General features: G+C 38.2%; 1 protein-coding gene across 12 annotated transcripts in view; it reads right to left on the bottom strand.

Moving 5' to 3' along the window:
• Positions 1–26,168, bottom strand: part of ZFYVE16 (zinc finger FYVE-type containing 16) — a 61,459-nt gene that overhangs the window by 22,902 nt on the left and 12,389 nt on the right. For 5 of the 12 annotated variants that reach the window (XR_014838116.1, XR_002341786.2, XR_014838115.1 and 2 more), the window contains exons 2-11: positions 22,280–22,388; positions 18,875–21,144; positions 16,162–16,258; positions 13,093–13,254; positions 9,448–9,590; positions 7,245–7,617; positions 4,216–4,338; positions 3,335–3,490; positions 2,095–2,319; positions 63–145 (exon numbers count right to left, since the gene is read on the bottom strand). Coding sequence is in view for 6 of the 12 variants with exons in the window: in XM_021084493.2 (XP_020940152.1) it covers positions 63–145; positions 2,095–2,319; positions 3,335–3,490; positions 4,216–4,338; positions 7,245–7,617; positions 9,448–9,590; positions 13,093–13,254; positions 16,162–16,258; positions 18,875–21,144; positions 22,280–22,349 (3,702 nt within the window). In the remaining 6 variants the exon portion in view is untranslated. Of the gene's footprint in view, positions 1–62; positions 146–2,094; positions 2,320–3,334; positions 3,491–4,215; positions 4,339–5,654; positions 6,524–7,068; positions 7,618–9,447; positions 9,591–13,092; positions 13,255–13,946; positions 16,068–16,161; positions 16,259–17,894; positions 18,130–18,158; positions 18,417–18,768; positions 21,145–22,279; positions 22,389–26,168 lie in introns of those variants that run through there. The other 7 variants (XM_085013909.1, XM_085013908.1, XM_085013911.1 and 4 more) reach the window with 6 other exon arrangements.

Below are 26,168 nucleotides of genomic sequence, written 5' to 3'. Positions count from 1 at the left end.
GAGAAGTGACATGGAGCTTGTCATCTAACTGCTTTTCTTAATAAAATAGTTCAATTACTCACAACAAGTAAGTTCATAATAGTGTGTCCTATTTCTCCAAAAAGAGATTTTCGGCCTCTGACACTTGTTAAAGGAGCAGGATATGCTATAGATAAGAATAGAAAACTGGTTACTGTCAACAAAAAGCAAAAAAGGTCTTGAATTTATTAACTTTAATTCTCATTTTCCAAACATTATGAATAAACGCCATTCAATCACTTCTTTGAGGGAAAGTAACAGATGATGTTAATCCATACTGTGTATCTACTAGATGCTACAATGAACCTTTGCATATATTATCCTATTGAAATTCTAAAACAACCCAATGAGGCGAGTATGTCTACCTTAACTTTACAAATGGGAAAGTAGAGACACAGAGATTAATAACTTTGCTTGTGGTCACTAGGGAGCAGCACTAGAAATGGCAAAAAAACAAACAAAAATATTTTAACCTGAGAATTTCAGTTCTCAGCTTAGGTTAACCAAACAAACCTCTCCAATATCTATTACACAAATATACTTTCTTAAAATTCTAAAAAAAAGGCACCTGACATTATCTATTATACTGTGTTTCTTTTTTTTGGTTGCACCTGCAGCATGTGGAAGTTCCCAGACCAGGGATCAAACCTATGCCACAGCAGGAACCCAAACCAATGCAGTGACAAATGCCAGATCCTTAACCTGCTGTGCCACAGGACAATGCTGATTTTAACTATTTTAAAATTTTAAATCAGAGGAACCCACATCTTTGCTATTACAAACATATTTTTTATTTTAGTTTTAATTTTTTTGTCTTTTTGCCTTTTCTAGGGCTGCCCCTGTGGCATATGGAGGTTCCCAGGCTAGGGGTCGAATCGGAGCTGTGGCCACCAGCCTGCACCAGAGCCACAGCAACACAGGATCCAAGCTGCGTCTACAACCTTCACCACAGCTCATGGCAATGCTGGATCCTTAACCCACTGAGCGAGGCCAGGGATCGAACCCCCAACCTCATGGTTCCTAGTCAGATTCATTAACCACTGCACCACAACGGGAACTCCCACATATTTTTTAGTTTTAAAAAGGGCAACTAAGTTTTCTCTACAGAGGGTAGTAAAAAAACATAACACATTAGTGGTAAAAGTCATTAAAAATACTATGATTAAGGTACATGCTGACTTTTACCTCATCTTTTATGAATTAGAGAACATCCTTTGCAACTTGACAGAGGTAGTTTTATTTATTTATTTATTTAAAGACTGCACCTGCAGCATATGTAAATTCCTGGGCTAGGTTCAAATTGGAGCTATAGCCACAGCCACAGCAACCCCAGATGCAAGCCGCATCTGCGACCTATGCTGGAATTTGCAGCAATGCCAGATCTTTAACTCACTGAGTGAGGCTAGGGATCGAACCTACATCCTCACAGAGACAACACTGGGTCCTTAACCTGCTGAGCCACAATAGTAACTCCTCGTTTATTTAAAATGGTAATTTTCAAAAGGATATGGCTTAGACTGACATTCTGTCCGTTAAAACAGGATTTCATAAATCATTTAATTCTACATTTAATGATATGCCCAAATACTCTTAAAAGTGTAGATAATCCCCATTTGAAGATTACTAATTTCAGACAATTATTTTCAGTCTTTTTTTTAGGGCTAGACCTGTGGCATATGGAAGTTCCCAGACTAGGGGTCAAAGCAGACCTACAGCTGCTGGCCTACACCACAGCCACAGCAATGCTGGATCCTTAACCCACTGTGCAGGCCAGGGATTCAACCCTCATCCTCATGGATACTAGGCAGGTCTGTTACTACTGAACCACAAGAGGAAATAAAAAAAATTTTTTAAGGTAAGTTAATATAATAAATATGACCATCTAGAAACTCATGACTTACTAAGATGGTCAAGACTAATTTGATAGTAGAGGAGGACTGTTTTAGAATTTTTAAAGTACACTGAAAAAAAGTAGTCCCAATAATCCCTTAAAAATGTATTTTAATGATATCCCTGAAATACTTATTTACATTCATAATATCTGAACCCATGTAATTTAACTTTACTAAAACTTACCTTTATATTCTGTACCCAATCTCAACATTAAACGCATAGGAAAAACCTTTGCCCAGGGAATCTCTAGCTTCTGGATAAGAATTCCACAAAGAAAAGGATTACTTGGTAATAAGAGATCATCAAGTTTCTGAAAAGTGGGTGTAATAAACAGAAATCCTCCGTGATCCTTGCTACTGAGAAAAGTCTCAGTAAAGGTAATATTGTCCAAGTTTTCTATGTATTTTCCTAGAAATAAAATAATTAATAAAAAGATTAAGTTGTTTAGAAGCAGCATTCTGAGTTTGAATGTCCTACTATGAACTTCTCTAAATAAAAGCAAGGTACATTATTTTCCTTATTTCCACTAGTGAAGAAGCACTGAATAGACTGAGTGCACAAAATTCAGTTTTTCCCAAAGACTGAGAATTGTGAACAAATATTTGAGACTGCTTCTAACCATAGATGTTTTTTAATTTGTCCTTACTTCACAGTCAAGTGAGAAGTCATCAGCTCCCCCCAATCTCATACAAACAGAAAAGTATACAGTACCCCCCTTATCTGCAATTTTGCTTTCCATGGTTTAGTTACCCCTAGTCAACTGTGGCCCAAAAATATTAAAAGGAAAATTGAATAAACAGTAAGTTTAAATCTTTCACTATCCTGCTCCATCCCATTGGGATGTGAATCACAATGTGAATCACCTGCCAGCATATCCACACTGTATAGGCTACTGGCCATTACTCAGCAGCAGTCTCAGTTACTAGATCTACTATTGCAATATCACAGGGTTTATGTTCAAGTAGCCTTTATTTTACCTAATAATGGCCCCAAAGCACAAGAGAAGTGATGCTGGCAATTTGGATATTCTCTTACTGGGCCTAATTTATAAATTTTTATCACAGGTATATATGTATAGAAAAATAGTAAACATAGCGTTTGGTACCACTTGCAATTTTGGGCAGCCACTGGGGTTCTTGGAACTTATCCCTCGCATATAAGGGGGGACTATTGTATAGACACGTAAAAAGATCAAGAAAGGAAATATATTTTCACTTTTAAAATTAAAAAGAAAATGTAAAGACATTAATAACATAACATGCTAGATTTAGATTTAAGGAGACTGAAAATCATGACTAAGCTCTTTTAAGAAATCAGCAATCTCCTCACAAAATAAATCTTTGGTACAGTTAACATACGCAAAAGCAAAAATGTTAATTTACCCATCCCTTGGTCTGAACAGCTCAAATAAAATGCTATATACCTTTTAAAGCATCCTTATAAATGGTGATAAATAGTCTGAAGATGTCCTTAGGAATAGTATCTTCATTTGGCAAACATAATAATAGAATAATAATTTCTGCCTGTCCCAAGCCATGCAATCCATTGGTTGAGAAGTACCAATATTTGTCCGAGGAATCTTAAGTGACAAAAGCATACAACTATAAATGTCAACTTCCATTAACCAAAAAAATTTAAGTATAATTGTCCTTTGCATGAAGCACAAATTTTCAAATTCCTTATTTTCCCAAAGTTCTCTTCACAACTTTAAATGAATTATGTAAGATTAATGTAAAAAAGAGAAAGGATGAAAAATTATCTTACAAGTCAACTAGTAAATAACACTAAAACAAAAGATGCACTAACATGCTAAAATGTAGTGGGTAAGAATCAGGTTAGTTTCAAAGAGAATGAAAAGCTAAGAAATGTATTATTGAGTATTATTTATTACTGAGAATTATTTACTTCCTTACTTTTAATTAAGTCTAATGTCATTCACTTTAAAACTGTCTTTGTTGTTAGTAAATCAGGATTTTGCTCATCTCAATTACCAAATTTCCATTTATCTAGAAGCTGTATGAAATACAGTCAACTGTATCATAAGCATTAAAATACAGCTCAGCTATAAGACCATGGCCTTAACCTAGGGCTGAATGAAGGACTCTAGTAAAAATTTTTAAGCTACTACTTCAAATCCAACTGCAAATATGCAAAATTTATTTATATTATTAGTATTTGGCTAAAAAAACCAATATCCAATACAGCTTAGTTTTTACCAATGCCAGTCAAAATTTAATCTGACAATGTGATTCATTCAGAAATTCTGCTTTCTAATTAGGCAAAGAAAGATGAATCATTACTTACAAAATGCTAACTTGACATTCACAAGCAGATTAGCGTTTAGGACAAATGTAACAGGACAAAAACCTTCGCCTTCAAGAAGTGAAATAACCTGCTCATGAGATGGGTGTTCTTCTACTACAGGCACTAAAACATGAAAATAACATATTAATTAGAATAAATGCATCTTCCTGTTAAATATGCTTGCAATGAAAAAAGAGATTTATAAATCCACCAATGGTTTAATCATATTTAAAAGCAAAAGCAGGAGTTCCCATCTTGCCTCAGTGATAACCAAACCAACTAGGATCCATGAGGAGCAGGTTTGAGCCCTGGCCTCGCTCAGTGGGTTAAGGATCCAGCATTGCTGTGAGTGTGGTGTAGGTCGCAGACGCAGCTCAGATTTTGTGTTACTGTGAGCTATGGTATAGGCCGGTGGCTACAGCTCCGATTCAACCCGTAGCCTGGGAACTTCCATATGCCGTGAGTACAGCCCTAAAAAGCAAAAAAATAAAAAAATAAAAGCAAGAGCAAAAGCTAACATGTTTCATAAAAATCAATCAATACCTGGACAATTGTTATATATGAATTTTTGCTTTTCAATTTATATAAAAATACTAATACTGTAATACATATAAATCTCACTCAATTAAATTATATATATATAGTATAGGCATAAATATGTTAATTAAACAGCATATTCAGGAGTTCCCGTCGTGGCACAGTGGTTAAGGTATCTGACTAGGAACCATGAGGTTGCGGGTTCAATCCCTGGTCTTGCTCAGGGGGTTAAGGAACCGGCATTGCTGTGAGCTGTGGTGTAGGTTGTATACACAGCTCGGATCCTGAGTTGCTGTGGTTCTGGCATAGGCCGTGGTGGCTACAGCTCCAATTAGACCCCTAGCCTGGGAACCTCCATATGCTTCAGGTGCGGCCCTAGGAAAGACAAAAAAATAAATAAATAAACAGCATATTCATAAAATTTTAGCACCTTTAAAGTTATAAAATAAAAATTTTGGAGTTCCTGTCATGGCTCAGCAGAAACAAACCCAACTAGTATCCATGTGGACATGGGTTCAATCCTTGGCCTTGCTCAGTGGGTTAAGGATCTGGCACTGCTGTGAGCTATAGTGTAGCTTGCAGACACAGCTCAGATCTGGCATTTGTAGACTGGCAGCTGCAGCTCTGATTCCACCCCTTACCTGGCAACTTCCATATGCCATAGGTACAGCTCTAAAAAGCAAAAAATAAAATAATAAAATAAAATCAAACCAAAAATTTTGTAAAGTGGATTCCAATCTGCCAGTCATTCCATTTCTAAATGCTGAATTTTACAACCATGAAAGTAGTCTAGACCCAAGTTATACATTTGCTTGCTGCTACATGCCTTCTCAGTGACAAGTGGTGAAAAAAGAGCTCAACAGGAAAATACACATGGTATCCAAAGAACAGGACATAAGATATTTCTGCCACTATGGCCATGATCATGACATGGCTCCTACTTGCAGAACAGAGATCTAAGCTTTATTCTCCTACATTATCATGCACAGAACACAGTCATTTCATGCAGGATGTAGCATAATGCCTACTCTGAGGTGGGAGATAGCCACAGAATCTCCAGCTTAGAAAGAACCTTAGAGATCGCCTAAACTTAGAGATCTCCTTTTACAAAGGAAACAGGACCAAGAGATTAAACATGTTTCAGGTTATACATGAGGAATAGCAGATGAGGAACTAAAATTCCTAGCTTTGTCATCCAATCCAAATACTCTTGTCTTTAGGCAATATGCTCCTTTAATAAAAAATGATATGGATGGAGTTCCCATCTTGGCGCAGTGGAAACGAATCCAACTAGGAACCATGAGGTTGCTGGTTCAATCCCTGGCCTCACTCAGTGGGTTAAGGATCCAGCGTTGCTATGAGCTGTGGTGTCGGTCGAAGGCTCGCCTCAGATCCCAAGTTGCTGTGGGTCTGGCATAGGCTGGCAGCTACAGCTCCAATTAGACGCCTAGCCTGGGAACCTCCATATGTCACAGGTGTGGCCCTAAAAAGACAAAAGACCAAAAAAAAAAAAATAATAATATGGAGTCAAAACTAATACAATGGAAATATTTCCAGGACTTAAAGTCTATGAATGTTGGGGGTTCTCATCATGCTCAGCAGAAACAAATCTCACTAGTATCCATGAGGATGCAGGTTCGATCCCTGGCCTCACTCAGTAGGTTAAAGATCTGGCATTGCCATGACCTGTGGTGTACGTCACAGACACGGCTCAGATCTGATGTTGCTGTGGCTGTGGTATAGGCCAGTGGCTACAGCTCCAATTTGACCCCTAGCCTGGGAATCTCCATATGCCTTGGGTGTGGTCCTGAAAAGACAAGAAAAAAAAAGTATATGAATTTCCCTGTTGTATTACACTTTTGCCTTATTTTAAATTAGGGTCCCAGGTGAGAAAGTGAATCACATTCAATTCAACTCAAAAGTACAGATCATTTTAGAATTTTTTTTTATATAGTAAAACTTCTTGTAAACTAAATTTACCAAGCCACTGTACATACTTCAACTACACTAAGTTTAAAAAAATACATTTCATACATCACAGACAAAATCCATCAATATATTCTTCTATTAACAAAAAGTTACTGGTGGCCTAGCTAGAGGTTAAGGATTCCACATTGTCACTGCTGTGGCTTCAGTTCAATCCTTGGCCTGTGAACTTCTGCATGCCATGGGCATGACCAAAAAAACAAAACAAAACAAAACCAAAAAAACCTTTTTTTTTAGGGCCACATGTGTGGCATATGGAAGTTCCCAGGCTAGGGGTCGAATTGGAGCAACAGCTGCCGGCCACAGCCACAGCCACAGTCACAGTCACACAGGATCCCAGTCATATCCATGACCTACAGCTCACAGCAACAGTAGCTACTTAACCTACTGAGCAAGGCCAGGGATAGAAGCTACATCCTCATGGATACTAGCCGAATACGTCACCACTGAGCCACAACAGGAACTCCCCAAATCTCCTTTTTGAATTTAAATAACTGCTATCCTACCTGATCCCTTTTCTCCAGATGTAAGCAGAAGAGGGGGCAAGCTGTCATCATCATCAGGTAGAAGACTAATCTTGTTGCAAACACTCTTGTCAATACCACACAATAACCTATAATCTGAAGGACTAGCAACAGGTACATTGCTGTTAACCAAAACACCAGAAGCACTTGATGGTTCCTCAATTTCTGCAAAAACATCATCATCTAGTGCAGAAGAACCAGAAGCAGGTAAGCTCTCAGCTGCTGTGTTTGTACGCAGTTTTTCCACAGTTGGAATCTGAGAAACAGGACTTCGAATTATCTCATTTCTTATAATATCTCCTATCTCATTGTCTGATTTTTCCACTGTAGTAGGATGGTCCACAGTGTTTACCATCTATAAAATACAGAATTAAAAAAAAAAAATCAGTTCATAGTCTCCATTCAAATGTGAAATGTTGATCTCTACAGCCAAATATATCTTTTTAATAAGAATAAGTAAAACTAAAATGGGCTCAGAAATTCTTCAGAAGCCAAACTTCCCAAGAAATAGTACCATTTTGGTTCTTTAAATTCAGAAGCACATATTTAGCTTTCCTGTAAGCTCTGGTAGGCATTTCTGACTTTAATGTTATAAACGGGGTAAAGGAGGCAAGGAGATCTTCAGGATCCCGTATCATACCACAAAGTGAGCACACTTAGTTCAACACAAGGCACCCCTCCTCCTGATAGCCAAAAAAGCCTAGCTGTGGGGTAGCAAGGGAGAGGGCGAGGAAGGAAGTGATTAGGAAGCAGAATGGTAGATATATTCCACAACAGTAACTACCTGGAATAAACTACACTACAAGTCTGCTTCAATTAGGTCCCCTTCTTTTCAGACTGGCCAATCCTGAGTCAATAGAGAACAGTTGATGAACTCAAGTAACACTAGCCTCTGTAGAATTTCCATTTTGTTAAAATACTGATTGAGGGTAGGTGCCAGCTAAGAAACATACTTTTGGTAATTATGGCTACTTGTTAAATCTAGCTCAAGAAATCCTTCTGACAAACAACGAAAGTTTATATGGTATATGAACCTGAACACAGCAGGATAAATATCCATTTTGTCTAATGTCTATATCCAGGATAAGCCAGGTAACTGGCTCAGAGGAGATGCTCAGTAAATATTTGTTTAATATGTAAGACAATTCCTACTTCATGTGGTAAAACTTGCTTCTATGAGAGTTTGCTGCTTTACAGTGAGTTCTTAGCAGGTTGGGATTCTATATTATGTATCTTCTATTTAACACCTAGCACATTTGAATAAACATACACATAAATACCACCATCAGATATTTTACTGAATGTTTGAAAGTCATTAAACAAATTAGTCTAAATTAAATTACTAAATCTCAGTTCTACTTCCCATACCAGTGGTTTTTAAAATGTGGTCTAGGGATCCCTGGGGTCCTCAAGTCCCTTTCAGGAAGTCAGTGAGGTCCTAGGATTTGTCTTCATGTTATTTAATCAAAAATATCACAACAAACTGAATTTAGAAGTAGAATTGAGAATCTTATCTTCTATAAAGCCAGATATTAAACAAATCCACAAAAATGTAAGAAAATGTTATTTACCTCACTCAATTTTTGTTTTAAAATTTTTCATAAAAATATTATTTATATTAATGAGTTTATTTTTCAATTAATTTAAATTTTTTTCTCAATTTCAATTTAATAATTATCAACAGATATAGCCCATACAACCTACAGCCCTTTGGGGTTCTCAATAACTTCTAAGGGCATAAAAGTGTCCTGAGATCAAAAAGTTTAAGAATTGTTGCCTTACGCTGACATTTAAAAAGGGTAAAATTTAAAACATGGAGTTCCCGTCGTGGCTCTGTGGTTAACGAACCCAATCAGCATCCATGAGAACGAAGTTTCAATCCCTGGCCTCGCTCAGTAGGTTAAGGATCCAGTGTTGCTGTGGCTACGGGGTAGGCCGGCAGCCGCAGCTCTGATTCGACCCCTAGCCTGGGAACCTCCCTATGCTGCAAATGTGGCCCTAAAAAGACAAAAGACAAAAAAATAAAAATAATAAACAAAATAACATATATTCACTACATCATATGTTTCTCATTTTATAAAGCTCAGAGAGTTTTTCTTAAAAAAGCACTCTAATAACCACACAAGGAATTATCTACAAAATAAAATTTTTATTAAATTAACAAGTCATTCTTTAGATTTCTTACCAAGGGCATATCAGGTAAGACAGGACTAATGTCTTCAGAACATCTTTTACTTCCAGATGATAATTTTGTTGTATCTGCAACTTCGCCATTGGGAAGTATGCCATCTGCAAACCATACTCTCTTCTGCTCTCTGGAGCACAATCCTAGAATAAGTTTTAAAAGTGAAGCATTTTAATTTCATAACATTGCAATGATTTGATACTCAATGGATCAGGAAACATTTTCAAAAGCTCTTTGCTAACAATTCCCAGGCCTAGAGAAATGGCCTTTTGAGATTCATCTACCCAGAGTGGAAGTCTTTTTCTAATTCATACGAAGGCAGGAATCCTGAACTCAGAAAGAACAGACAGGGAAGGTGATACTTGAGAGACACCAAAGGCAGATTTAAAGCCTATTATTATTAAGGCAAAGTTTGTGAGTGTAGAGACTGAAAAAATTTAGGGATTAAAGTACAGAGAGGGAAAATGGAGTAGACCAGAGTATGACAGATAAGCAAAGGAAAACAACATTAGTAAAGAACAGAAGAAAGAAGCATAAAAGGTCTAAAAAAAGAAACAGGATCACTTCTGCATTAAGTAAATTTGCTACTTTTAATTTACTAAACAAGAGAAGGAAAATATTTTTTTTCTTATATGTGGATATTAAATTTATTAATATTTACTAATATTTACATCTCAATTTTGAAGGAAATAACTATATATCAGCATAAATATTTGCTCTCTTTTGTTAAAAAGTATCCATGGAGGAAGGTTATGAAAATTCCTGCCAGACAATTTAGAACATAGAAACATCAAAAGACCCAACATCTACCACCTTCCATGTCCTAATACAAATAACAATGAAAAAACTAGCATCATATATAATTTTTGCAATATGGGTGGACATATTAAGTATCTTTCTTATATTTATTATACTTTATAATTTTTTAACTTCGAAGGCCAATAGGAGTTCCCATCGTGGCTTAGTCGTTAACGAATTCAACTAGGAACCACGACATTGTGGGTTCAATCCCTGGCCTTGCTCAGTGGGTTAAGGATCCAGCGTTGCCGTGAGCTGTGGTGTAGGTTGCAGAGGCAGCTCAGATGCCGCCTTGCTGTGGCTGTGGTATAGGCCGGCAGCTACAGTTCCAATTAGACCCCTAGCCTGGGAACCTCCATATGCCACGGGAGCGGCCCAAGAAATGGCAAAAAGACAAAAAAAAAACCCAAAAAACTTTTGAAGGTCAATATAAGTGACTATATATTTGTGGGAGTTCCTGTCATGGCACAGTGGTTAATGAATCCGACTAGGAACCACGAGGTTGCAGGTTCGATCCCTGCCCTTGCTCAGTGGGTTGACAATCCGGCATTGCCGTGAGTTGTGGTGTAGGTTGCAGACATGGCTCAGATCCTGCGTTGCTGTGGCTCTGGCGTAGCTGGCAGCTACAGCTCCGATTAGACCCCTAGCCTGGGAACCTCCACATGCTGCGGGACCGGCCCAAAGAAATGGCAAAAAGACAGAGAAAAAAAAAAAAAAAAAAAAAAAAAGGAAAAAAAAATACATTTTTTTGGTTGTTTTTGTTTTTTTAGGTCACACCTGAGGCATATAGAGGTTTGCAGGCTAGGGGTCAAATTGGAGCAATAGCCACTGGCTTACACCAGAGCCACAGCAACACCAGATCCCAGATGTGTCTGTGAACTACACCATAGCTCAGGGCAACGCCAGATCCTTAACTCACTGATCAAACCATGTCCTCATGGATACTAGTTGAATTCGTTTTCACTGAACCACAGGAGGAACTCCTATAAATATTTTGAAAAGCAGATTCACTCATCTCTAAAGCTATAATGTACAACTATATATACTGAATCTCATTACTTAAGTTATAATGATAAACAAAAAATAGTTATTAAATGAGAGATAAAAAGAAACTCAGTAGTTGACAGAAATATCTGACTGTGTCTGACAATTAACGGTTATTTTCTAGCATGTTACAGACTAAAAGCTTACATTTAAAAGTGTACACAGGCCTACTGTATAGCACAGGGAACTATACTCAATATTTTGTAATACCTAAAAAGAAAAAGAATCTGAGACAGAAAAAAAAAAATGTGTTTGTATATGTAACTGAATCACTCTGCTGCACATCTAAAACTAACATAACTCTGTAAATCTATAACTATGTAAATCTATGTAAAATAACTATGTAAATCTATAACATAACTATATGTCAATTAAAAAAATTAAATTAAGGGAGTTGCCGCTGTGGCACAGTGGAAATGAATCCAACTAGTATTGGTGAGGATGCGGGTTCAATCCCTGGCCTCGCTCAGTGGATCAGGGGTCTGGTGATGCTATGAGCTATGGTGTAGGTCGCAGATGCAGCTGAGATCTTGGGTTGCTGTGGCCGTCAGCTGGCAGCTGCAGCTCTGATTGGACCCCTAGCCTGGGAATCTCCATATGCCGCGAGTGCAGCCCTAAAAAGCAAAAAAAAAAAAAAAAAAAAATATTTAAACTAAAAAAGAAAAGTGTACACAGGCTTTACTCAAGATCCTAAACTACAATACACTGTCAAAAAGAACAGTATCCATGGAGTTTCCGTCGTGGCTTAGAGATAAATGAACCAGACTCACATCCATGAGGATGTAGGTTCGATCCCTGACCTCGCTCAGCAGGTGAAGGATCTGGCACTGCTGTGAGCCGTGGTGTAGGTTGTAGATGCAGATGCATCCCGGATCATGTGTTGCTGTGGCTGTGGCACAGGCCAGCGGCTACAGCTCCAATTAGACTCCTAGCCTGGGAACCCCCATATGCCCCGGGTTCACCCCTAAGGAGACAAAAAGACAAAAAAAAAAAAAAAAAAAAAGAACAGTATCCAAAGATTTTTAAATCTTTAAAAGTTTTTTAAGTCTTTACAAATATTTTTATTATGATAAAATATACATTTAAAAATAGATTTTTAAGGAAAGGGAGATATGCCAATTATTTACCTATTGTCTCTCAAACCCAAGTCCTCCCTTCTACACTGGCGCTCTTTGATGCCAGCCTGGAAGTCTAAAAAAGTGCAACTTCCAGACCCCCTTGCTAATTAGTTCTGGTCATATTCCGCCAATGATAGGCACTGGTTGGAGACAAGAAGGTGGGAAGAGAAGGACTTCTGTTTCTAGTTCTTGCAGGATCTTTGAAGCAGGAGCACCACCAGATACACCTGCATGTCCCTTGATTTTCAGTACTCTTTACATAAAGCCAGGAATATGCCCTCAGTCATCTGAACACTGACCCTATGAGGCTCCTTGATGGTCCCAGCATTTGCCATTTGATGTTCCTCTAGAAGTCACAGCATCAGCTGCATAACGTGGTACCCTAATCCCTCAATCCCAGTTCTGAAAACCAAGCACCTCCCCTCCTGGTGCTCCTGCACTGACTTCAGTAACCCTGCCTCTCCCATTTCATTCTCTCACCCCTAGGATGGCTGCTTCCTGCACTTACTAATCTCTCAGTCACTTTAGCATGTCCCTTTTGTTCTTCTAACCAAACACACATGGATAACCAGTCCCTCTGGTATCTGGTTTTCTCTTTCCTCACTAGATCCCATCAGCACTAGAAATTTTCTAATTATTTTTCTAATAATTTATCTTTAGTCTTAGACACACTGTTTCTACTTACCTTCAACACTTGGCTGTTTAAGTGCTGAGATTGGCAAAGCTGCAGGAGAAGGTATACTGGAAGTGTGCGTCTCCTGAAGAGGCTGGATGTTGGTACATTCATCAGAATGATTAGATTTAAGATTAGAACCAGTTGGACTCATCATCCTTTCAAATGCCTGAGCTATAAAGATGGAAAAAAATTTTAAATCTCAGATGCTTTTTGAACTTCTAAGTAAATTATGATAAATATTCTATTTTTCAAGTTGTAAGGAGAAAGAAATCAATGGCTAAACACGAAGTGGCACTTGGCAAAGATAATATCCTTACTTTAGTTGGCTGCTATACTCCGCTTTAGTAGAAGCTACCAATTAGTTATTTCAATATTATTTTGGCATATATTCGATATCTATTAAAGAAAATTATTGTTATTTGACTATCTGGTGTTGCCCTTGTATCCCTAGAGTCTATTTCCAACATAGTTCCCAGTTATTCTTTTAAAACTCACATCTTATCATTCTTGCTTAAAATCCTTTAATGGCTTCCCAAGTGGAATGAAAATTTAAGCTGTTATAATGGCTCAGAAGACCCTGCATCTCTACCTTCTCTGCTTTCCCAGGTAGCTGTCCTTCATCATTTCTCACTAAAATCCTACTTGCTCATTATGATTCAGCCACCCAAGTCTCCTGTTCTTCAACAAGAGAAGCAAGCACTCCTCTAGCTTGCCCTTACTGCTCTCGCTGCCTGGAATGTTCTTCCATATAGCTTTATTCTCTCTGCTCACACATCACATTATCATAAACTCTTATTCTGACCACTGTTTTAAAAATACTGCCTCTTACCACCAATTTGTTACTATCTATTCCTCTTACACTCTTTTATTTTTGTTTACACTGTTATCACCATCTCATATTCTCTTTGCTTCCTGTCCATCTCGCCCACATTCACAAGCTCCATGAGATCAAAAACTCTATAAACAGAGTATATTTTGTTTTCAGCTGGAGTTCCAAAGTCCAGAACGGTGCCTGAATGATTTTTCATCCAAATAACATGGAACAGCACTGGTAGTTCTCCCTTCAGCATTTCACCAAATTGATCTACTGTAAATGCTACTGCTGCTACAATAACCTTCCTCAAGTCCAATGAATTCGCACTCTCATGCAATGGCTTCCACTAACCAAACGAAATCCAAATTTAGTACTCTGGGTTCCAAAATAATTTCTACCTTGCCCTGAGTTTATGTAATGGCACTCACATGCATGCTTCTTTAAAACTTAATACAGTATCAGCACAACTTCCTCATAACCCACAATCTCTAAGGAAACTATCTTTTCTTCTTCATGGAATTTGTCTTATAACCCTTGAGCCATCTTTCTCCTCTTATTAGTAACATTATTTTAAATGATCATTGTCTCCTATTTTCAACCCTAAAGCTAGTGTCAAAATAACTTTTATTTATGCTTTCTTGTGGTGTTTAAATTAATGATAAACAGAGCCATAAGTGAAATTACATGCTTTAACATAACAGAATAAAACAGAAAACTAAATAAATAAATCCATTCCTAATATTGTCTTTGATAAACCAATGCTTGATCTCAGTATCCTACAGAATCTCTTTAATGACTATATCTTCTCCTGGATCCTTACAGTCAGAATGTTTAAATGTTCACCTAAAAATCTGACCTGTCAACTCAAATAATGTTTCAAATATTCATGGTTGTTTTATTTTTTGAGTGGGGAGAGATAATTATGTGGGAGCTTGCTGTAAGACTTATTTTTTTTCTTTCTTTTTTTTTTTTTTTTTTTTTTTTTTGTGGCGGCACCCTCAGCATGTGGAAATTCCCAGGCCAGGGATCAAACCCATGCCACAGCAATGACCTGAGCCACTGCAGTGACAACCCCGGATCCTTAACCTACTGTGCCACAAGGGAACTCAAAGATTTCTTAATTCTAGCAGGTTGCTTGGCTAACAGCACCAGCAGTAGTCTTAAGCCTCCTGAAACAGCTTCAGAAAAAAACAAAACTATAAGCACTTAAACTAAACTCTTCATAAACACTGGTGGTAATATGGTAATATGAAAAGATTTACACTCTATTATCTTCCAGAGCAGAGGTCAACAGCAGGGAGTAAAGCAGCTTACCTCAGGCTAACAGACTCACATCAGAGCTTTTTGAAGAATTGCTGAAAAAATTTATCTTCATTCAAAAGAGAAAAACAAATTATTATCAAGTATTTATTCTCCTGGCTAACAGGGAACAGTACCTGAGTTAGTGCATAGGCCTGGTCTTAAAAATTCCCAAGTAATATTTGCTGGGAATTAAATCGTCAACAAATCTTTAAAAATGCCAAGAAGTACTCAAAAGAACAAATGAGTATTTGAGGAAAAAAAACACAAGTGCCCATGTATATGTGCACGCACGAGTGTGCACTCATACACACACACATACACACACACAACTGTGAGAATTCAAGTAAAATCACCAAGATAATTGCTAATAATAGTAAGCTAGCTATGGAGCCAGAAAAACAATGGGAAACAGATAAAAACAAAACTCTACAACTGAAAAGAGAAAAAAAATACATGAGACAGAAATGTACAAATACTATGACACTCCTATGAGTTTACACTAAAATTATAAATATTTACTACCTTATCTTTTATTCCCACTTTAGGTTGTAATTTTCTATAAGGTGGGAACTATTATCTTGCCTTAAGCTATTGATATATAAGACTGGATACTACTTATCAGTGGATATTCTATAAATGTTTAGATTAAGATGATGAGGATGATAATGATGGTGACAAAAACAAAGAGGCAGATGAAATGCAGCATTTAAGGACTTGGTACCTGTTAAAAGTTAATGAACTGCCACTCCAGAAACTGAATGCTTCCTTTCCAGACTGGTAGTAATAATTGTGAGAGTGGAACAAAAAGAAGAGAAACCAAGCCTTGGATGTCCCACCTAAGCCAGATAAGTCAACACTAGGTCCTCGCCTTAAGAAAATAAAGAAGTTTATCTTTGTCACAATCCAGTTGTTTTTAAGATATATTCAATTACTGAAAGAAAATACGTCAGGTTAATGCTCACCTTTACTAATAGTCTCATAGCAGACTACACATACTCTTGCTTCCTTTTCTAGATACTGCAGCTTACACTTTCTGTTACAACAGACACCACAAAATACCTATAAAGAACAAAACATCAAATTTGATTTTTTTCAAGTATGTTTATACCTATTAGAGACAGGGGGAGGGGAGACCTTAACTCTAACAAAAAACCATTTTTCTGATTATATAAACAATTTTTCTAATCTCCATAATCATAGGTGGTTATTAAAATGATTCTTTTTATTTTTACTATTTTACTTAAATGAGCTTTCTGCAATTTAAAACTGTATCTCTAACGACAATTCTTTTAAATCAATTATGTTAATTAGAAGAGAACAAAAACTTTCTTTCATCAGTCAGTTTTTTTTGTCTTCTACAACTTTTTTTTTTTATTTTGGCCACGCCCATGGCACATGGAAGTTCCCAGGCCAGGGACTGAACCTGAGCCATAGCAGCAACCCACGCTGCTGCAGTGACAATGCCAGATCCTTAACCCACTGTGCCACAAGAGAACTCCCTTAAAGCTTTAAATGTAGAATGTCACTCAAAAAAGAAACAGACTCACAGATATAGAGAACAAGTAGTTACTAGAGGGGAGGGGAAGATAGGGATGGGCAAGATAGGGGTAGGGGATTAAGAGGTACAAACTATTAAGTATAAAATAAATAAGGAATTCCCATTTGGCACAGCGGAAATGAATCCAACTGGGATCCTTAAGGATGAGGGTTCCATCCCTGGCCTTGCTGAGTGGATCAGGTATCTGGCATTGCTGTAAGTTGTAGTGTAGGTGGCAGACGCAGCTTGGATCTCACATTGCTGTGGCTGTGGGATAGCTCTGATTAGACCCCTGGCCTGGGAACTTCCATATGTTGCACGTGCAGCCCTAAAAAGCAAAAATAAGTAAAAAAATAAATAACCTACAAGGATATATTGTACAGGAGGATATATAACCAGTATTTAATAATAACTATAAATGGAGTATAATCTTTAAAAATTGTGAACCACTATGTTGTATACCTAAAGAGAGTAGGGTTGATCTGAGAACGTTATTACTAAAAAATGCTGGAAAAAATACAATGTTATTTCTACAGGCAACTCTTAGAGGTGGTTAAGACAGAACACAAATGAAGTCAGCTTCAGTTTTCTGAACCTTATGCAAGCCAATATGCTTTTTCCTCAGTGTTTACTTCAGGTATCAACCATAACACTAGCTGCAGAGTGGTCTTGAAATTAAGTATTCAAAAAAAAAGAAAAAGGAGTTCCCATCGTGGCTCAGTGGTTAACAAATCCGACTAGGAACCATGAGGTTTCGGGTTCAATCCCTGGCCTTGCTCAGTGGGTTAAGGACCCGGTGTTGCCGTGAGCTGTGGTGTAGGTCACAGACACGGGATCCCGAGTTGCTGTGGCTCTGGCATAGGCCTGCAGCTACAGCTCCAATTAGACCGCTAGCCTGGGAATCTCCATATGCCGCAGGAGCGGCCCAAGAAACAGCAAAAAGACAGAAAAAAAAAAAAAAAAAAAAAAGAAAGAAATTAAGTATTCAAGGACAAACTGAGATCTGACTGAATTCTATATATTTGATGTGTAAATGTTAGAGAAAGACACTATTTTTTAGATTTCACAAAAACTAGTGTTCCTCATTTCCCAGTACATACGTAATACTCATGACAATGTGACATTTATTCAAACTTTAAGCCATCTGTAAAATGACAGTTTTTTTTTTTTCCCTTTTCTTTTTAGGGCTGCATGTGCGGTGTACGGAGGTTTCCAGGCTAGGGGTGGAATAGGAGCTGCAACTGCTGGCCTATGGCACAGCCACAGCAACACCAGATCCAAGCCCCATCTGTGACCTCTGCTACAGATCACGGCGATGCTGGATCCTTAACCCAGTGAATGGGGCCAGGAATCGAACCAGCATCCTCAAGGATACTAATCAGTTTTGTTACCACTGAGCCACAATGGGAACTCTGACAGTGCTTTTTCTTTTTCTTTTTTTTTTTTTTGTCTCTCTCTCTCTTTTTTTTAAGGGCCACATCCACGGCATATGAAGGTTTCCAGGTTAGCGGTCAAATCGGAGCTGTAGCCACTGGCCTGTACCACAGCCACAGCAATGCCAGATCCAAGCTGCGCCTGTAACCTACACCGCAGCTCACAGCAACACCGGATCCTTAACCTGCTGAGCATAGCCAGGGATCAAACCTGCATCCTCATAGATACCAGTCAGATTCATTTCCACTGAGCCACGACAGGAACTACCCAACAGTGCTATCTATACTTTCATAAAAACTGAATCTTTTAATCATCTATTTTTTTTTTTTGTCTTTTGTCTTTTTTGTTGTTGTTTTGTTGTTGTTGTTGTTGTTGTTGCTATTTCTTGGGCTGCTCCCGCGGCATATGGAGGTTCCCAGGCTAGGGGTTGAATCAGAGCTGTAGCCACCGGCCTATGCCAGAGCCACAGCAACGAGGGATCCGAGCCGCGTCTGCAACCTACACCACAGCTCACGGCAACGCCAGATCGTTAACCCACTGAGCAAGGGCAGGGACCGAACCCGCAACCTCATGGTTCCTAGTCGGATTCGTTAACCACTGCGCCACGACGGGAACTCCTTAATCATCTATTAATCAGTTTTGTCACGCTAAGTTTCATTTGAAATGTCTCAAAAGAGTAGAAGACAAAGATTTTTATAACTTACTTTTCCACATGCTCGGCAATGATGTCGCCGTTTCGTAAAAGTAAATTTCACTTGGCAATTCATACAATTTGGAGCCTCTGAATCAGGAACCCAAGTAGGTTGTTTCTGGCCCAAAAGAAGGCCTTCTTTGCAAGTGTTTGCAGAAAGAGATTCTTCATTTGCAGTAACAAAATTGGATCCACCTTCAAAATTACTTTCTATATCAATGTAATTAGAATTGAAGCTAACCTGAGGATCAGTAGCATTCTCTGTAGTACAAGTGGCTGCAACAAAGGTATTTGCTATCCTGGGTTCACTTTCAAGCATATTTGGAACATCTGGCTTATATATTTCCTTTGAACTCCTTGTTCTTGATGGAACACTAAACAATTGCTTTGGTCTGGCCCCTCCAACATGAACAGATTGACTATTAATATCAGAGACTGGTAAATCATTTGTAATCTCAGACTTAGTGCTAGATAACCCTTGTTCAACTGGAACTGTACTTTTTTCCCCTAGAGAAAGGCTACCATTGTCTGTTGTATTCTGTTTATCAACTGTTTCACAAATCATACTAACACCAAGACTTTCCACAGTAGCTCCTGCCTCAGCATTGAAATATATATCATTGACATTTCCATCATCATCTAGGCCTTTGATATCTATCTGATTCATCTGAGATTTGGAGTCATTTACATTTTCTTCAAATGATTTTATGTTACTGGTCTGGAGATATTGTTCAGTTAGAAAGGCGTCAAGTTCAGCATCGCTAATTGGTGCGCCACCTTTCATGCCTTCATCAATGTTAAAGTAATCTAAGTCTTGCCCATCGATATCACTGCTTGAAAAAGTGAGACCTTCACAATGATCAGGAGACTCTGGGGCATTAGCACCAGAAAGCTCTACTTGAGATTCTGCAGCTGTAGAAGAACTGTTACCAGGGTGATTCAAAGATTCAGCTCTAATTACCATCTGGTCAGAATCTACCTTTCTATCTTCCATCTTTTCAATCAGTGGCTGATGAAGTATGTTTTTACATTTTTCCTGTTTCAGAAGATCAGTCTCCTTCAAAGGTTCCCCACCTGGAGCAACATTCTCTTCCACCTCTTCATGCACAGTTACTGCATCTTTTATGTTATCTTTATACTCATTCTGGGGTAAACAATCATCCTGCACTTTACTTCCAATTAATGATCCACACAAAGACCCAGGTACTGGAAGACAGGACAATGAGGAGTACATATTTTCACTTGAAACACACAAAGTTGAAGTGGTATCCTGGATTACATCTTTATTATCTTGAAGATCTAAATTACTTGACTCTTCTGTTGCAGATTGTTTTATAAATATAGCACTCCTATCTTCCTGAAAGGAAAAGTCAGGTAACTTGAAATTTTCATCTCTTAAATTTGAATCATTTAAGCATAAACCTCCATTTTTCGGAGGACTGCAAGACAAAGCATTTGCACTGCCTCCTTCTTTCAAACAATCTGTGGCAGCTACAATGGCCACATCTACCTCTTCTTTTACCAAACAGCCATCAGCTTTTACTAATTCACATGGCTGGTTCTTGTGTTGTAGGTGGTCTTTGGCATCAAACACTTTGGAACTTTGTTGAGTCAAAGCAACTGGCATGTTAAAATCAACAACTGGTTCCATCTGATTAGAGATCGTTTTATCCTTTAAAATTTCTTTTCCACTGTAATTACACAAATCTGAAAGTGTTGTATCTACCTTTATATTAAATTCTTTAGTTCCACTGATTCCTTTGTTTTGTAATTCTGAGCTGACATCATTCTGTTCCTCTCTGACAGTATTACCATGGTCTGTTGAAGAAGCACAGAAAGTTTCTGACATCGAAGATAAATCCAATCCGATCAAAGAATCTGAACTAGACTTAAAATCATCTGGTAATAATTTTTTAATATCTTCTTCACTATTAGTTACATGAACTAAGTCACCCATGTCACTTATCAGATCACAGACAGGTTTACTACATCGCCCCATATACAGAGGCTGGATTTCATCAGAAGTGCCACCATCCACAGAAGAAAGGAGATCAAGTCCTGTTACATTTTTCTCATTTTGTACAGAAGTTAGTCCCTCAAGTGTTTTTTCATTCAAGGAAATCTGATTTGTTTCATAGCCTGTTTCTGATGAGGCACAACAATTAATGCATTGTTGATCCTTTGGTAGCAGTGAAGTTAGCTGTGAGGAAGTCAACTCTGAAGAAACTGAACAGTGGTTAGAATCATATGCATTTTGTGCATCTTGGAGATAATCTTGTTCATCTAATTAAAACAGAAATATAATATTAGTCAGGAGATCCAAACCAAAATTATTATAAAGATATTATGGTTTCTACAACTTTTTTTTTTTTTGTCTTTTTGCCTTTTCTAGGATGATACCCCTGGCATATGGAGCTTCCTAGGCTAGAGGTCTAATCGGAGCTGTAGCCACCGGCCTACGCCAGAGCCACAGCAACGCGGGATCCGAGCTGCATCTGCAACCTACACCACAGCTCATAGCAATGCCGGATCCTTAACCCACTGAGCAAGGCCAGGGATCGAACCCGCAACCTCATGGTTCCTAGTCGGATTCGTTAACCACTGCACCACGACGGGAACTCCTGGTTTCTACAACTTCTAAACATTTTTTTTAGACCAGAGATAGGTTGCCCTCTTGCAAAATGGTAATATCCTACAAAATTATTTTTATTTGGATTTAAACAACTTGGGATTTTTACTTTTTTTTTTTTTTTTTGGTGGCCGAACCTGTGGCATATGGAAGTTCCAGGCTAGCAAATGAATCTGAGCTGCAGCTGCAACCTTGCCACAGCTGAAGCAACACTGGATCTTTTAGCCCTCTGTGCCAGCCAGGGAGTAAACCCCTATCTCCACAGCGACCTGAACCACTGCTGTCAGATTCTTAACCCACTGCATCACAGCAAGAACTCCACTTGGGATTTTTACTCTGAATGTAGATGACATAATATGATAGAAATTCTATTCAAAATAACTCAGTTGCACAATAAAAACCAGACTAAGGAAGAGATGAAAGACAATCTAACTTCTTTGTTCTGTCCTACCATTTCCTAGTCTTCATTCTAACATGAGGAAAATACTATCATAGTAATGAAATACAAATTTATGTAAAGCTTTCAAGTTGCTTTTTGCAGGTTCACATGTTGGTTTTAAAGGTCTTTCTTTTACCTAAATTTATACGTGGACAGAAACTTCTAGTTTTCTTCTTTCAAATTCTGGCTATAGGTTTTATTCAGTTTAAGAACACACTAATTCATTAATAATAAGTGAACATTTTACAGAAGATAATCATGTGACCAAAAATGAAACCAAGTTCTGCTAATAGTACTAATTACGAATACTTAAAAATTACATTAATGGCAAAAATGAAAAATCAACAAACCTGGATTCCGTTCAAAATCATCAAGGAGTTTGTCCAGATCACTGACTGCTGCTTTAAAATAACTTTCCATCCTATTTGTAGGCTGATTTAAAATTTAATTCTTGTGTGCCTAGAAAATACAAAGTATGATAGTTAATTTAATTCTCTAACACATAAATATTATAGCATCTACTGCATGCCAAGAAACATAGTCAGGGAATAGACACAAATAAAATTTAAGGGTATTGCTTTGGGAGTTCCCATTGTGGCTCCGCATGCTCAGTATCCATGAGGATGTGGGTTTGATCCTTGGCCTTGCTCAGTGGGTTAAGGATCCAGCATTTCCGTATGCCCTGGTATAGGTTACAGATGTGGATTGGATTTGGCATTGCTATGGCTGTGGCACAGACCAGCAGCTGTGGCTCCAACTTGACCCATGGCCTGGGAAATTCCAAACACCAAAGATTCGGCCCTAAAAAGCAAAAAAAGAAGAAGAAGAAAGCTATAAAAATCCATATTCTAAGCTTCCACTTTGAGAAACTAGAAAAAGAAGAGCAACTTAAGCCTGGAGTAGGCAGAAGAAAAGATAACAAAAGTTAGAGCAGAAATCAATGAAATTAAAAACGGGAAAATAGAGAAATGGAGAAAATCATCAAAACCAAAAACTCTTTCTTTGAAAAAAATAAGTTGATAAACTTTTAAAAAGAGAGATACAGGAGTTCCCTGGTAGCCTAATGGTTAAGGATTAAGTGTTGTCAGTGCTGTGGCTCAGGTTCAGCGCCTAGCCTGGGAACTTCTGTATACTATGGGTGCAGCCAAAAAGAGAGAGGGGGGGAGAGATACAAATTACCAATATAAGAAATGAATGAGGAGTCATGACTACTGATGCCACAAACATCTAAAGGAAAATGAAGGAATATTGTAAATAACTGTATGACCACAAACTTAATTTCGATGAAATGGACCAATTCCTTGGAAAACACAAACTACCAAAACTCACAAAAGGAGAAACAGATAGCCTGAACAGTCCTATATACATTAGTGAAACTGAATCAATAATTAATAACCTTCCACAAAATAAGTCATTAGGTCTAGATAGCTTCACTGGTGAATTTTACCAAACACTTAATGAAGAAATGATATCAATTCTCCACAATAGAGGGAACACTTCCTAACTCATTCCATAAGTCCAGCATTACTCTAATACCAAAACCAGATAAAGATATTATAAGAAAAACTACAGACTAACATAGCTTATGAACACAGAAGTAAAAAATTCAAAACAAAAATATTAACAAATTGAATCCAATGACGTATAAATAGAATTACACATAACAACCAAGTGGGATGTATCCACGTATGCAAGACAGGTTCGACATTTGAAAATTAACCAATGTTACACACCACATCAACTGACTAAAGAAGCATTTTTATATAGTCATATCAACCGATACAAAAGAAAAGGCACTTGACAAGACCCAACGCTTACTCACGATAAAAACTCTCAGCAATCTCTGAGTAGTGTAGAATTTCTTCAGTTTGATGAAGAATATCTGCAAAATATCTACCTACAGGTACTATTATTATACTTAATGCTGAAAACTGGATGCCCTCCCCCAAAAGACTGGAATCAAAGAAAGTTTTTTCTCACCCCTACCATTCAAGATAATAGTGAAACGCTCACTAGCGTAATAAAAAAAGGAAATAAAAAGTACAGTATGGAGAGGAAAATAATAAAGACAAAAATTTATTTCTGATGACATGATTTTCAATGTAGAAAATCCTCCAGAACTAACCCCACCCCCAACATGGAAAAGAGTGTAATAGCAAGGGTGCAGGATTCAAGGTTAATATATAAAAGTCAAATGCTTCCTATATATGAGCAAGGAACAACTGGAATTTGAAATTTTTAAAAATATCATATACAATACACCTAAACAATTAAATACTTTGATATAAATCTAACAAAATATATGCAGGACCTATATGTAGAAAACTACAAAATACTGATGAAAAAAATCAGAGAAAATCTAAATAAATGGAGATAGATATATTCCAGGTTCGCAGACAAGGAAACAATATTGTTAAGATGTCAGTTCTTTCAACCTGATCTGTAGATTCAGGGCAATCACAATCGAAATACCAGTAAGCTATTTTGCAGAACTCAGGAAATCAATTCTAAAGTGTAAACAGAAAAGCAAAGGACCTATAGCAACCAACACAATACAGGCATACCTCGAAAACAATGCAGATTTGGTTCCAGACCCCTGAAATAAAGTGAATATCACAATAACGTGGCTGTACAAATTTCTTGGCTTCCCCGTACATATAAAAGCTATATAGGAGTTCCCGTCGTGGCGCAGGGGTTAACGAATCTGACTAGGAACCATGAGGTTGCGGGCTCGATCCCTGGCCTTGCTCAGTGGGTTAAGGATCCGGCGTTGCCGTGAGCTGTGGTGTAGGTTGCAGATGTGGCTCTGATCCTGCATTGCTGTCGCTGTGGTGTAGGCCAGCTGCTACAGCTCCCATTGGACCCCTAGCCTGGGAACCTCCATATGCCGCGGGTGCAGCTCTCAAAAAGACAAAAGACCAAAAAAAAAAAAAAAAAAAATTTACACTATAATGTAATTTACACTATACTATAATTTATTTTTATTTCTTTAATAGTTATTTCCCCAATACACTTTTTTTTGTACTGTACAGCATGGTGACCCAATTACACATACATGTACACATTCTATTTTCGCACATTATCCTGCTCCATCATCAACGACTAGACATAGTTCCCAGTGCTACACAGCAGGATCTCATGGCTAATCCATTCCAAAGGCAATAGTCTGTATCTACTAACCCCATGCTCCCCAACCACCCCACTCCCTCTATAATTTATTAAGGGTGCAATACCATTATATCTAAAAAAAAATGTACATATTTCGATTAAAAAATATTGAAGTTCCAGTTGTGCCTTGGCAGAAATGAACCTGACTAGTATCCGTGAGGATGTGGGTCCAATCCCTGGCCCAGCTCAGTGGGTTAAGGATCCAGCATTGCCACAAGCTGTGGTGGAGGTCACAGACGTGGCTCAGATCTGATATTACCATGGCTGTGGCATAGGCCAGCAGCTGTAGCTCTGATTCAACCCCTAGCCTGGGAACTTCCATATGCTGAAGGTGTGGCCCTAAAAAAAAAAAAAAAAAAGACATGTACCCCTGAGTGGGTGCCCATAAACAGGAGGATAATTACAATTACAGAGGTTCTCCCCAAGGAACAAGGGGTCCAAGCCCCATATCAGGTTCTTCCTGCACCAGCAGGACAAGCCCCCTAAAATATTAGGCTTTAAGGCCAGCTGGGCTTACATTCAAGAAAGCCAGAGGCTGGGGGAAACAGAAACTTCACTCATAAAGGGTGCATACACAATCAACATGCTCTGACAAAAAGACAAAAAAAAAAAAAAAAAAAAAACATGCTCTGAGACCCAAGGCAGAAGCAATAATTTGAAAGGAGCTTGGGAGTTAGCTTCGTGGCTTAGCAGTTAATGAACCCGACTAGGATCCATGAGGATGTAGATTTGATCCCTGGCCTCACTCAGTGGGTTAGGGATCTGGTATTGCCATTAGCTATGGTGTAGGTGGCAGATGGAGTTCAGATTCCCTGTTGCTGTGGCTGTGGTGTAGGCCGGCAGCTACAGCTCCAATTCAACCCCTAGCCTGGGAACCTCCATATGACAGGGGTGCGGCCCTAAAACAGAAAAAGAAAGAAAGCAGCTTGGGCAAGACCCATTTGCTGATCTTACAGAAGCCCCTGGAGAGGGAGGAGGCAAATGGGCCTCACCCGGGGGACACAGATGCTGGCAGCAGTCATTTTAGAGAGCTCATTCTACAATGAGGACACTGGTGATAACAAGTGCTAT

Source organism: Sus scrofa, chromosome 2, assembly GCF_054392235.1.
Source record: "Sus scrofa isolate SSC_HxYL_T2T_F1_AM1 chromosome 2, Sscrofa_HxYL_maternal_Yorkshire_Landrace_v2.0, whole genome shotgun sequence".
Lineage (NCBI taxonomy): Eukaryota > Metazoa > Chordata > Mammalia > Artiodactyla > Suidae > Sus > Sus scrofa.
The sequence above is the reverse complement of the archived record's forward strand: the minus strand, read 5'-3'. Positions and strand labels throughout refer to the sequence as shown.